The sequence below is a fragment of the Scyliorhinus torazame genome, chromosome 3 (genome assembly GCF_047496885.1).
Source record: "Scyliorhinus torazame isolate Kashiwa2021f chromosome 3, sScyTor2.1, whole genome shotgun sequence".
NCBI classification, from domain to species: domain Eukaryota; kingdom Metazoa; phylum Chordata; class Chondrichthyes; order Carcharhiniformes; family Scyliorhinidae; genus Scyliorhinus; species Scyliorhinus torazame.
The window spans coordinates 206134396-206149024 of NC_092709.1; the positions used below are offsets into that span (position 1 = coordinate 206134396).

Here is a 14629-nt window from a genome sequence, read left to right on the forward strand (position 1 = left end):
CCACAGCTGATACAGATGATAGGCCAGAGCCGTGACGTTCAGGAGGGGGTGTCAGCGACATTCTAGCGACTGGAAAGCCAATTGGAGGAGCCCCATAGGCTTCTGACGCAGGACATTTTGCAGGCAATGCGTGTCACCCAGGCCGCCACAGCTAGGGTGGCAACCGCAGTGGAAAACCTGGAACACGACATCCGCATCTTGAGTGGTGGTGTCCAAGGCATGGCACAGTCTGTGATGACCATGGCTCAGGGTCTCGACATCATATCCCAGTCAATGACGGACATGTCCCAGAAGTAGGTGGAGATTGCAAGGCACACAAAAACATGGGGGGGATTCACCGACCCCCCGCCGGGCCGGATAATTGCCGGGGGGCGGCATGAATCCTGCCCCGCCGCCGGCTGCCGGATTCTCCAGCGCCGTTTCTTTTGGGCGGGGGCGGGAAGCGCGCCGCACCGGTTGGGAGCCGTTGGCCCCACCCCCCGGCGGTTCTCCGCCCCGCGATGGGCCGAGCGGCCGCCCGTTTTCGGCCAGTCCCGCCGGCATAGATTACACCAGGTCCGTACCAGCGGGACCTGGCTCTGCGGGCGGCCTGCGGAGTCCTCGGAGTGGGGGGGGGGGGGGGGGTGCAGGGGGATCTGGCCCTGGGGCCTGGCCCACGATCGGGGCCCACCAATCCGCGGGCGGGCCTGTGCTGTGGGGGCACTCTTTCCCCCCGCGCCGGCCGCTGTAATGGTCCACCACGGCTGGCGCAGAGAAGAACCCCCCCCTGCGCATGCGCTGGGATGACGCTAGTACACGCTGGCGCACCCGCACATGCGCCAACTCGCGCCGGCTGGCGGAGGCCTTTCGCCACCTGTTGGCATGGTGCCAACCCTGCCGGTGCCGGCCTAGCTCCTGAAGGTGCGGAGGATTCCGCACCTTCCGCCGACCCGATGCTAGAGTGGTTCACGCCACCCCTTGGCGCCAGTACGGCCTGCCCCGCCGGTTAAGGCAGAATCCCGCCCATGATTTCTTGCTGTGGAGCCAGGTAATTACCAGGAGGTCATTACAATCAACTTCAATCTCGCCATCTTTGGGTGAGATCTAGAACTCGTCATGGGGAGCAGGCCAGGTGAATTACAAACTGACGCGTGCCTGACGCAAATCCTGATTTGGCCTCCTCCACTATTCACCCGGTGTATCCCGATCCACGCTGAACACAATGCAGTGGTTAAATCGCTGTTGCTACTACAGCACCACAAACAAAAACACTCCACATCCTATTACAAATCAAGTTTCTTTTTATTAAATCATGTTGGACTGAATGGAGCTGGAGTATGATGTCAGCATTGGACAGGAACTTTCTACAGTCAAGCCTCTCAGTTAAATAATGTGCCGCAAGAAGATGAATGACCTACTTGCTTCTGCCAGAGTAAGTGGTCCTGGTCTCATCTCTGCACTCCATCTTTCCCTCACCCCCTGTAATGTCACCTTGACCCCCTGTTGCCACCTCGCAGGGACCCAGCACCTGACCTCCCACAAGCTTCTTCACACTCTCTTCTTAAAAATGCCTCCCTGTTTACGCTCAGTGCCTACACATACCAAGTAGCACCGACATCTGATCTGCCAGGCAGCCAGCTCACATTATCCCTATTTGTGTTTCAAAAGATGCAGCTTGCTCACGGCTGGAGCGAGAGAAGATAAGCGGTAGGATGCATGAGCTGAGGATCCTAACTCCTTTCGAGGAAAGAGACGTGGAGCTCACAGGGGAAGTGAAGGAGTGGGCCTGTGCTGAGAGTGAGGTGGGTCTGTGAGAGCAAGGTGAGCAGTCACTGAACCTTCATCCAGATGACCAAACTCAAGTGAGTTATGTGTATTCCAAACACCTGACCTGGTCATGTACTAATACTATCTTCCTTGCTTTGCAGGATTAACACCCCCAACAGCCTGGTCCAGTCACCAGCTGTGTCCCACCGCCCATCCTCGACGTGACCTTGCAGGAGATGATGGAGGAGGACACCGATGAAGCGTCAGATCTATCACCCACATCATCCACTATATCAGAGATACACACCTAGGTGGAGACCTTAGCAGGTAGGCTTCTGGGTCACTATCCAGTGAGCGCCACATCCCATCTATTGCACATCAGGTGGAGGCAGGAATGTCGCAGGGATTGGATAATCAGAGATCTGCTGGATCCCAGGACTCAGCTGTGCCCCAGCCAGGTGCCTTGCCTCTGGACATGTTCATCCCTCAACTGCTTGAGATGCAAAGGTAGAGTCGAGATTACCAGGAGAGGGTGTCAGCAACATTCCTGTGACAGCAATATTGACAGCTTTCTGTAGCAGGAGATGGTGCCGGCAATACGAGACACCCAGGCCAACGCTGCAAGGATGCCATCCGCAGTGATAAGCATGGGGCAGGAGATCAGATTCATTACAGAGGAACTCCATAGCTCAGTCCATGAGGACCATGGCTAAGGGCTTCAACTGTATGGGCCATTCAATGGCGGGCCTCCAGGACTGGCAGCACCAGATGGCATTGAGACTTCTGCAGCTCACTCCAGCTGCCCCTCCGTTCCATGGAGTAACCCAGGGGCCCACAAGCAACCGGAGGGAGGAGGATCTGCTGGAGCACAACCTGGGGCCCTCCACCCAGGAGACCCTGGGAGTGACCAATCAACCTGAATCCCACTTACCTGAGACCGATGCAACACAGCCACAGCGGGCAGAACGGGGTGACACGAGAATACCAATGCCACCTGAAAGTTTGCCGGGTACCTCTAGGTCTTGGCCTTTCAGAGGAGGCCCATGAAGGGCATCACAGGCAACAGGGCATGGAAGGCCACAGGCCACCTTCACCTCTAATGTGCATCCTGGAAACACACCCACATGCAGTGGGAGAGTACGCAAGGATAAGGAATTGTCGGGGCACAGCGTGCGCACTGGTGACGTTAGGCACAGGTAGTTTGGCCATTGTAATTTTTTGTTGCTCACCACGTTCACACCTCAGAATCTTTCACCCACATTCCAGTGACACGATGCTTCGCCCCCATCTGGACACAGTTGTTCTCAGTGGCCCTCAATGGCTTCCAGATGGTTAGGCTCTCTAAGTGTAAATGTTTCATTCACAGTGATAGGACTCAGGCATGATTTAGTGAACCCTAGACACTCGCCCCTTATCCCCTCTAGAGCAAATGATTGTAGGGCAGAAACTCTCTCAGACATGATCCGGAGAGTCAGTGTGCTGGCAACAGACAGGAGTCAGACATAAACAGTAGCTGACCATAAGACATAGGGGTGGAAGTAAGGCCATTCGGCCCATCGTGTCCACTCCGCCATTCAATCATGGCTGATTTCAACTCCATTTACCCGCTCTCTCTCCATAGCCCTTAATTCCTCGAGAAATCAAGAATTTATCAACTTCTGTCTTAAACACTCACCGTCCCGGCCTCCACCGCCCTCTGTGGCAATGAATTCTACAGACCCACCACTCTCTGGTTGAAGAAATTTCTCCTCATCTCTGTTCTAAAGCGACTCCCTTTTATTCTAAGGCTGTGCCCCCGGGTCCTAGTCTCCCCTGCTAATGGAAACAACTTCCCCACGTCCACCCTATCTAAGCCATTCATTATCTTATAAGTTTCTATTAGATCTCCCCTCAACCTGCTAAACTCCAATGAATATAATCCCAGGATCCTCAGACGTTCATAGTATGTTAGGCCTACCATTCCTGGGATCATCCAGGATCATCAGCTGAGGAGCATTACAAACCATTCCTCTCTGCGAGTTGTCATCACCCTCTTGCATTGACCCGTCAGCAGGCACTCAAGAACTTCCCTGCCTGGGCACCCTGATAATAGGTATCTGAGCCACCTTCATCACCTGGTCATAGTGGGGTTACGATGTTCGGGGGGGTGGCGGGGGTGGAATGAAATCATACTGTTGTCCTTCTCCATGAAGCAGGAGGTGATGAAGCGTCTCTAGCCCTCCTGCCCATATGCACCCTTGCTCCCACCTGGCCTCCATCCTCTGGCTCCTCAGCTCCCACTTGGCCTCCATCCTCCCTATCCTCAGTTCCCACCTGGCCTCCATCCTCTGGATTCTCAGCGGGCTCTTCCTCGATGCCCTCCCTCATGTCCTCCTCGAGGTAGTTCACAGGAAGCTCATCGCCTCGCTACAGAGCCAGTTTGTGGAGGGCACAGAAGGTCACGACAATGTGGGAGACCGCCTGGGGCTGTGTTGTAGAACCCAACCGGAACTGCCGAGGTAGTGGAACAGCATCTTTCACAGACTGATGCACTGCTCAATGACAGATCATGTTGCACTGTCTGCCTCATTGTACCTGGCCTCCCCTTCAGTCTGTGGCCTCCGCACTGGTGTTGTCAGCCACAATCTGAGGGTTATCCCTTGTCTCCAATGAGCCATCCTTGCAGCCTGGGTTCCCTCTTAAAGGTTCCAGGGATCTGCAACTGGCCAAGGATATAGCTGTTATGCATGCTCCCTGGAAAATGGGCACACAAATGCATGAAGCGCATCTGGTGGTCACACACCAGCTGGACATTGAGGGAGCGGAATCCCTTACAGCTTACGAAGGGGACTCCCTGTTGGCACGGAGAATGACATGGTTGCAGTCGATCAGCCCCTGCTCCTGTGGCAGACCAGCTATGTGCCCAAAGCCCATGGCCCTCTTATCTTGCCGGGCCTAGTCCAGGTGAAAATATATGTAGTCCAGAGCCCGAGAATACAGTGGATCCATCACCTCACGGATGCACTTACGGGTGGATGGGTGTGATATTTCATAAACGTTCCCCATGTAGACCTGGAAGGACCCCATGGTTTAGACATTTAGGGCTGACATGACCTTCATGACCACAGGGAGCCGGTGCCCTCCCATCTCCAGGACAGGACTGGCCCTGGCCAATACCCTCACCCATTTAGACTTGTCTTTATCCTCCCGTCTGGTTCTCCCCTCCCTTAGGCTGACTAACACTGGGGGTTCTGACAAGACAATGATATACTCGCACATGTCCAAAGGCCAGGGTCAGCTGGATGGTGATGTCTGCCTTGTGGGTTAATGGATCCCGACTGGCAGATGTTGGGATCCTGGCAGAGAAGCAAACCCAGGGCTCTCTTTAATTTTGTGGAATAATCCTGATGCATTTACCCAGTCAGGGACTGATTCACTTAGATGACTAGTGTGTGATCCAAAGTAATGGCAACAGCACAGGTTCGATTCCTGATCCTGTTGAGGTAAACTTGGGAAAACAGTTCAGCAAAACGTGCAGAGGATACCGGAAGTCTGCAAAAGGATTTGGATAGGTTAGGTGAATGGGCTAGGGTCTGGCAGATGGAATTCAATGTTGCCAAGTGTGAGGCTATCCATTTTGGGAGGAATAACAGCAAAATGGATTATTATTTAAACGGTAAGATGTTAAAACATGCTGCTGTGCAGAGGGACCTGGGTGTGCTGGTGCACGAGTCGCAAAACGTTGGTGTGCAGGTGCAACAGGTGATTAAGAAGGCTAATCGAGTTTTGTCTTTCATTGCTAGAGGGATGGAGTTCAAGACTAGGGAGGTTATGCTGCAATTGTATAAGGTGTTGATGAGGCCACATCTGGAGTATTGTGTTCAGTTTTGGTCTCCTTACCTGAGAAAGGACATATTGGCACTGGAGGGAGTGCAGAGGAGATTCACGAGGTTAATCCCAGAGTTGAGGGGATTAGATTATGACGAGAGGTTGAGTAGACTGGGACTGTACTCATTGGAGTTTAGAAGGATGCGGGGGCATCTTATTGAAACATATAAAATTATGAAGGGAATAGATAGGATAGATGCGGGCAGATTGTTTCCACTGGTCGGGGAAAGCAGAACTAGGGGGCATAGCCTCAAAATAAGGGGAAGTAGATTTAGGACCGAGTTTAGGAGGAACTTCTTCACCCAAAGGGTTGTGAATCTCTGGAATTCCTTGCCCAGTGAAGCAGTTGAGGCTCCTTCTTTAAACGTTTTTAAGAAAAAGATAGATACCTTTCTGAAGAATAAAGGGATTCGGGGATATGGTGTACGGGCCGGAGAGTGGAGCTGAGTCCACAAAGATCAGCCATGATCTCATTGAATGGCGGAGCAGGCTCGAGAGGCCAGATGGCCTACTCCTGTTCCTAGTTCTTATGTAGGATGAAGCAACAGGGGACAGCGACCAAAAATCAGCCTTTGGGCAGAGCACTCATAACATTAATGGTGAGCACTGCTACCTCACAGCTCCAGGGTCCCAGGTTCAATTCCGGCTTCGGTGTGGATTTTGCACTTTCTCTCTATGTCTGCGTGGGTTTCCTCCGGGTGCTCCGGTTTACCCCCACAGTCCAAAAGTGTGCAGTTAGGTGAATTGGCCATGCTAAATTGTCCCTTAGTGTCCAAAAGGTTAGATGGAGTTACTCGGTTACGGGGACAGGGCAGAGGCGTAGGGTGCTCTTTCCAAGGGTTAGTGCAGACACGATGGGCCGAATGGCCTTCATCTGCACTGTAGATTCTATGATCTATGACAGATTTACCCAGTGTGCCATCATTCCCTTTTCTAATAGTTTTCTGTAAAAGGATATAGAAGAAATTGCTTAACATTCCATTTTGTTTCAGGAAAAAGGACAATGCAACATCTGTTTTTATCAGGTATTTCCATACAAATACACACTATAAGCTTTCCCTCATCTTAATTATTAAAACATTTTGTTATTCATGCTCTCATTTAAACAAAATTAAACCTTTACCTTTAGCTTCTTCCTGTAAACGCAGGACCATTTCTTCAACTTCATCCTTTGGTGTTTCTTTTGGAGGAATAATGCCAAAACTCCGCAAGGCATCATTCCATTCGGTATCTTCATTGGGATCCTATGGGGAACAAAAAGAATTATAGTGTTCTTGTTTTTGTTTTATAATTGGTAGTTATAATATTTGTCAAAACATGAGTTTACATTTTTGTACAAAGCGCATACAGAAGAATAATGTTTGATAACAGAAATCAGTCATCATGAGATTTGCTGAGTCTGCTGCTTGAAAACCACTGGGTGGGATTCTCCATCCCCAGGACGGCAGAATGCTTTCCCCGTTGGGACGGAGAATAAGGCATCAGGACAAAATTGGGATTGGAGCGAGACGCTGACCCGAATGCCATGCTTCGACCCGCCGGTGGCAGCGTGAGGAAGTTTCATGCCGCATACCAATGGGAGCATGGAAATAAATACAAATGGGTCGTAATGACCCATTTTGCATCTGTCTAGCAGACCCAGTGCCCTATACGCCACACACCCATGAGCTCCACCACGCCAGGGCCACAATTGTAGAGACCATAAGTAAAACTCGCCTACGTGATTCCCAGCCACAGGGACTGGAGAATCATGGGTGTGCGGAGCATAGGGCGCCAGGTCCACTAGATAGATGTAATAGGGAGACCTGTGATTGGGAGATTTCTCCACAGGAACCCATGTAATAGGGAGACCACCCTCCCCCCTCCCCACTCCGGGACCCCCTGACTAAAAGGACACCCCCAGGGATGCCCTGACTAAGGGAACTCTCCACCACACAGAACCCCTCCCCACCCCCACCCCCCAGGAAAGAGATCCCTGTCTGGAAGCTAGAGAGCAGTCCAGACAGGGACTGTGGAAGACATTATAGCTCTAATACTTACCTTGCAGCTCCACCTGTCCAGTCCTCAAAAAAAGCAGCAGTGCCCGTATCTGGTTCCCACAGATCCACAATCTGCAATCCATTCATGGATGTGGAGTAGTGGTTTGTGATTGACAGCCAGGAAAAAAACACCTGCACTTTGATCCATTCATCTCCCTTCTTGCTTCAGTGGCCTAAGTCGTGAAACACCAATGTTTGTAAACATTGCCCACAGCAAAGAAAGGTAAGTGCATTTCAAGCACGAAGTGCATTCCAATCACCCAAGTGGGTGATTTTATTGCACCTTAATCTCTTTGATGTGGGCAATGTTTACAAACATTGGGCTTTCACCACTGAGGTCACTGAGGGATATAAATGGATCAAAGCTGCAGATGCTTCTTACGAGCTGTCGATCGCAAACCACTACTTGAAAGTCATGAATGGATTGCAGATAGTGAGAATCATACGCAGGCATAGCTGTTCTCCTTCGAGGAATGGACACGTGGAGCTGCAAGGGAAGTATTACAGCTATAATGCCTCTGTCTGCACTGCTCTCTAGGTTGCATATAGGGGTCTCTGTCCTGAGGGTGTTTGTGGGTGGAGGGGTGTTCCCTTAGTCAAAGGGTCCCTGGGAGTTCCCTTTATTAAGGGGGTCTCCCTATCACAGGGACCCTGTGGGGGTTTCTCCCTATTACAGAGGTCCTGTGGGAGGGTCTCCTTATCTCCTTAAGACTGATAATAAGTTTAAAAGAAAGTTGTCAATAAGCAGAATGCTATGGAGTTGCCCAGTGCACCATAGTGTGCTCCAATTGTACAAATGCATATAATCCAGATCAATGTTCCTGCATATTCAACAGCAATCCCTTCAGAGCATTCCCTTTTACAGAAAACGTAAAGAGCGTTTTCCTTTGTCCATTTAAGGACAACCCCTCTAAGGAGGAAAAATGGAGTCCATTGGTAATGGATTAATCGGAGAAAAAGGTGCTTTTTAATTGATGGCTGAGGAAGTGGAGGTGCTTTTCCTGATGCAGGTGTGACAGGAATTGTCTTGTTTAGAACTCCTAGGGTGGGGTTTCCCACTTATCACAGAACAGTTACAGTGCAGAAGAGAGTAATCCTTCTTATCCCCATCTGGACCTGACCCTTTTCCTCGCTACATGAACCTGGTAGAAAAGCGGTAGTGATTTCCATGTGCAGGATTTGGGCTGATGAAGAGATTGGGCCCTGATTTTGTCATCAGATCCTGATCTGCATATTTAAAGAAGACTCCCATAGGTTTTGAGTGGATGCTGCCTCAGCAATTAAAAATCAGAATGCCCAGAAAGACAGTGTGACCTCAGGTATGACCCACAAGAAAGTGTAACTGCCCACCTGCCCAATTTTGACATTAAAATAATATTTTTCATTTGGGAAACACACCACTGAACCTTTGCAACAATCCAGCTTCTAACACCATCCACAAAGCATTTCTCATTTCAGTGCCAATCCAATGAGACAATCTGACTTCTGATGATCCAAAATCATTTCAATTAGAATGCATGCAAAAAGGGGTCTACATTCAAACCCAGGTTGGAGGAAAGGATAATATTCTATTGCAGTGCACCTGACTTCGATTTTCCGAAAATTCAATTAGTTTTGTTACCTGCATGGTGCTTTTCCTTTCTTTCTCCTGAAATATTCATCCACAGTAGAGGATTATTAAAGAACCAGGGGGGAAACTTAAGAAAATCTGTCAAAACAAGTTTAGCTAGATGCAGAAACACTCTTTAAACAAAATACAATTCATTTCAAAAATACAGAAAGCAATGGAAAACAATAGTACTTGAGAGAATTGGAGTTTAGCGGAGCCACTGAAACCTTTTCATTAGAAGTTAAAGGTATCAAGTAACTGTCTAATAACTGTAAATAAATAAGACACATCACAATGGTACATTCCAGACTTGGGTTTCTGCAATTGCAGCAGTCTTGGTTTGAATTTATACTTCTGCAGCGATGTCACAATATATTGTGGTGATTGTTACAACTATTGTTACAAAACAATCCCTTTGGTGAATAATTATCTGACAGAAATAACCAAGCTAACAGCCAATGCCATCTTTTAAAACCATAGAATCTTACAGCACAGAAGAAAATCATTCTTCTTTGTGTGTCTGTGCCTCTTTGAAGGAATCAACCAACTAGTCTTACTCCCATGTTCTTTCTCCATAGACATGCACTCCCAGTCCGAGCTTACATGTTTTCAAGTATACTGTGGTGTTGGGTGCTCTGGTGCACAGATGAGCCAACACAGTTGTATGTGGTACAACTCTATTTTATTTTAACTCTTATAATACAGTTCGTTCTGGATACTCTGCACGTGCTGTCTCCCTGAGTGTTTCGTGTAGCAGGTCTGTCCTCGTCCTCCTCTCCAGCTAATACTGATCACCAGGTGTCGTATTTGTGCTTTTATATCTTTCTGTGATTGGTTGTGGTGGTGTGTGTTCTGATTTGTCTGTTGGTGTGTCTATCATGATGTGTGTGTTTGAATATCATGACATTCCCCCTTTTTACAAAGATATGTGCCTACGTGGTTATAAATATAATCGTGTCGTGAGTGCATCTAAGAGTGTGTGCGTGTGTTGTGTACAGCGTGTGTATATGACGTAACTATTTACATGGGGCGATGTCGGGTGCGTCACACTAACAAGGTTGTACCATAACAAAACATGAATGCGAGAAAAAAAAACTTGAACAGTGGTCCGGTCAGACGATATCTGGAACGATAAACAACAACAGGTTATAATACAGTAGTGTTTGACTTTTTGAACATATGAACAGCGTTATAAGTCCAGTCTAATGGGTGACCGCCTCAAGAATAGGCTGGTCCTCAAGCCGGTTCAGCTGTGGAGATTTGGGTTCACACTGGTTCACCTTGGACTGTTGGAGGTGATGCTGTTGCCGAAGTCTCTACTTTTCCATTTGTTGTACTTCGTGCAGTGCTTGGTTTTTCATTCGTGCAAATATAACATTCAACATCTTTGTTAGTGTTGCCTTGGCTGTGGTTTGGTTCTGGTGGCGATGGAAGGGGCATGATCCGTGGCATCTCCACGAAGTCATCCTTGGGAACCAGTGGAGGATCCAGCGTGTGCGTACGGTTCAGTTGCGAGCGTGGAAGGCGGCGCAAAGCTCGCTGATTGCGTCTACGCACCAATCCATCCGCCCTGCATGCCAGGAACAAGGTGGAGTCTTTTTTCTTTTTATGTTTGTGGTGGACGACATCTTGTAGCCGATGGGTCGTTGCCATCGAAGTAGCACCATCACTAATATCATGCAAGGCGATGACTGTGCCAGATGTGGAAGTTGGCCGAGACCGTGCACGCTGGTTCCGGCCACCTGCTGTGCCGGAAGGGCGACTCCGCAGAGAAACGTCGAAGCATGTCGCCTTGGAGAGAGAATTGTTGCTCGCATCAACGTCTGGCGATGGCGCGAATTGGTGTGTCCGTCTTGGACCGCCGGTGCTGGTCGCCACTGCCGACCCAGTGGGACTGCCACGCGATCCATTCCCTGTCGCCGTGGCATCCGCCGTCACCCTGAGCGTGCCATCACCGAGGCCGCGACACCGCCCGTCCGGAGCAAGGTCTGGCGTGCGCGAATCAGAGTCGGCGCTTGGCTGCTCCCCATCTGGAGTCCGGTCTGCCTTCCGTCGATGCTCCCCGTCCGGAGTCCCAACAGGTTCACTGGAGGCAGCCGAGATTCCCTGAAGCTGCACTTCTGGAGTCGGAACATGCAGGAATGCACCAACCAGTGGAGAGGCTCGGGCCATCGAGGGTGGAAGCGGTGCGCCGCCACCGCAGTCGTCAGTGGTCCCACCGTGATCGTCGAGTGCCTCGGTACGCACTAGGCGAGGTCTGTCACCTTGCACCTTTTGCATGGGAAGTGGAATGCTGTCGTCACTCGTCTCACATCCCGTGGATAGATCCTCATTAGCAGCTTGCTGTTCACTAGGGTTGGGTAAATTGTCAGAGTTTTCATCTGGTGGTGCACACCATGTCGGTGGACTGTCATTGTCCTGCCGTTGTCCTTCATTTGGGCTTTTCTTCTTTGGAATTTAAAATCTTCCCCCAGACATTGCAGAACCTTGTTTATTACCCCCAAATTCTCCCATATGTATGGTCTCGAATATAGGATCCAATGTTTCTATCGACATTGTACTATTTTCCAAAGAACATTCCGTTTCACTTTTCTTCTCAGGTACCTCATATGTATCTTTGTCTAATGTACATGCCTTCATGGTCTCTGGGTCTGATTTTGCTGGGACTGGCATGGTCACAGTCTCTCTTTTACTGTTCTCAATTGCCCACATTATACTCCCCATACATAACTGCTTAATCACTGGGGTTAATGTGGTACAATGGATAATCGGGTCGACCTTATCTGCATCTTCACCATTAGTGGAAAGCACACTTGGTTCACTTGAAACTGCTGCGGGTTTTAAATTTGTTATCTGGCTACTCGATGTCGGTGTCCTCAGGATTCTTGCTCCAATGTTCTGCTCATTTATCAGTGGAGTGTGTATAGGTTCAATGCAATTAATGTTCCCCTCAAGGTTTGAAGAGTCATTACTGACTAACTGCTGGTCTCCGAAGTTGGGACTTTGCGGCGTTGTGTTGAAAGGAGACATTTGTCCCTGCTGTAGATATGATTCAGGTTGTGTTATTTCCATTACCTGAGGATCAATGTCTTGTCCATTTTTTCGATCCGTACTAAAACACTGGCAATTCTCAGTCTGCTCCTTGCAAGTTAAACATTCAATTAATTTTGTTAGCAAATCCTCAGCATCCTTCTGTGGCCGTGCAGCATTATTAATCTCTGTTCGGCTACAATGATCCTGAAGGTCAGCGCATAAACCTTTTTTCTTCGGGCTTGGAAGAGGCGATTCCTTTGGCTTGTCTTCAGTTGGGCTTGAACAGTCTTCAGTGCTGTGCCCTTCATTGTAGCATGAGAGACCGTCATGGTCATGCTGCTGTCTAGTGGAGCATGGTAGGCTGTTATAGCCTTCTTGCTGTTCACGTGAGCATGGCAGACTTGCATCGTCTGCCGCTGGTTGGTCAGGAGAGGTTGCTAGACCCTCATGGTCTTGTTCCTGCAAGGACCGCACATTGGAGTCTTGCGTTGCTTCTATCGTGGAGGCTGTCCACGAGCTCTCTATGGAGGCTTGTGACACTGGAGTCACTTCTTGTTCGTGCAAGGACTGCGCTCTGGAGTCTTGCATTGCTTCTATCATGGAGGCTGTCCACGAGCTCCCTGTGGAGGCTTGTGACTCTGGAGTCACTTCTTGTTCATGCAAGGACTGCGCTCTGGAGTCTTGCGTTGCTTCTATCGTGGAGGCTGTCCACGAGCTCTCTGTGGAGGCTTGCGACACTGGAGTCACTTCTTGTTCGTGCAAGGACTGCGCTCTGGAGTCTTGCGTTTCTGCAATTGTGGAGTCTGTCCACGAGCTTGCTGTGGAGGCTTGTGACACTGGAGTCACTTCTGGTTCATGCGAGGACTGCGCTCTGGAGTCTTGCATGTCTTCTTTCATAGAGTCGGGAACGTTGAGCGGGACGTGGACCACGCTCTGTGTGGCAGCAGGGCGCTCTCCGTGTGCTTGCAGCGCTCCCTGTCTGTTAATGTCAGGCTGCAGCATCATCCGGTACTGATAAGTTGGGACGTCATATCTGCTGGATTGAAGATCCTCAAATCCGAAAAATGAATCCGCATCTGCGTCGGATTCAATGTGGGGGCCGCCAATGTGCAACACGAAAGGTTCGTCCGAGTCATAGTCGTATAGGACCACGGAGCTATCATTGGGCTCGCGAGGTCCGGAAACACTGTAAAGATCGTCATCGAAGTATTCGAGGTCGGAATCATCGGCTTGTGCGTAGGTAACTGCTTGTCGGAGGGTTCTTCGGAGGTCAAATTCATCTCCTGGGTCAATTTGCGGCAATGTGCTGTCATTCCAGGTGAGGGAAGGTTGTTTTACAGCTTTAACAGATTTTTGTTTTTTTGATTTGGGACGTTTCCCTTTTAAATTGGATTTGGGACGTTTCCCCTTTAAATTGGTGCGGTCTGGGGCCTCTGACATCCTGACGCTCGGTATGTAGCACGTAGGAAGCGACTGCGCATGCTCAGATCGCTGTTCCTTTACCGATGGCCGTTTTCTTGACTGCGCATGCGCAGCATCTCGCGCATGCGCAAACAAAACTTTCGGTTCTGCGCACTGCTCGCGCAACTGTGCTAGCGTGATACCTTTAGCAAGATGGCTGCCGACCTCGACCCAGCCCTCTCTCAGGCCCGGGATTTCGGCCTCTGGGAATTCGGGCTCCGGGATCCCAGCCACGAGGTGAGTACTGCCGCTTTTCTTACCTTTACTTGCCGATTGGATTGCGTTTTCTTCACAGTACTTGGAGAATTTGTCCAGGACTGCCTGGTAATCGTACCTTTGCTGCCTCCTGACGAACTTGAACCTTGTGAATATTTCTCTTGCCCTTGCACCGGCGATGGTGAGGAGAAATTCAATTTTTTCGCTATCATCCAGGTCTTGGAGTTCAGCTGCCACCAGGAACAATTCGAACACTTGCCGGAATCGCTGCCAGTTTTCGCAGAGATCGCCGTAGCACTGGAGCGGCTGCGGAACCGGGAGCTCTATCATTTTGCCTGGGCACTGCTGGTTGTCTGTGTACACTGAGGTATGCCGGCAGGTATCGATCCACTCCTGTACCATGTGGTGTTGGGTGCTCTGGTGCACAGATGAGCCAACACAGTTGTATGTGGTACAACTCTATTTTATTTTAACTCTTATAATACAGTTCGTTCTGGATACTCTGCACGTGCTGTCTCCCTGAGTGTGTCGTGTAGCAGGTCTGTCCTGGTCCTCCTCTCCAGCTAATACTGACCACCAGGTGTCGTGTTTGTGCTTTTATATCTTTCTGTCATTGGTTGTGGTGTTGTGTGTTCTGATTTGTCTGTTGGTGTGTCTA

At 49.8% G+C, this 14629-nt stretch overlaps 1 protein-coding gene across 2 annotated transcripts in view; it reads right to left on the reverse strand.

Moving 5' to 3' along the window:
* The window catches only part of LOC140409570 (phosducin-like protein 2), a 47060-nt gene extending 37515 nt beyond the window's left edge, over nucleotides 1–9545 (reverse strand). Inside the window, exons 1-3 of one of the 2 annotated variants that reach the window (XM_072497941.1) lie at nucleotides 9454–9545; nucleotides 9274–9300; nucleotides 6737–6857 (exon numbers count right to left, since the gene is read on the reverse strand). In XM_072497941.1, the coding sequence (XP_072354042.1) occupies nucleotides 6737–6857; nucleotides 9274–9279 (127 nt within the window). In that variant the 5' untranslated portion in view covers nucleotides 9280–9300; nucleotides 9454–9545. The other variant, XM_072497942.1, reaches the window with a different exon arrangement.
* Between the last annotated feature and the right edge of the window lie 5084 nt (nucleotides 9546–14629).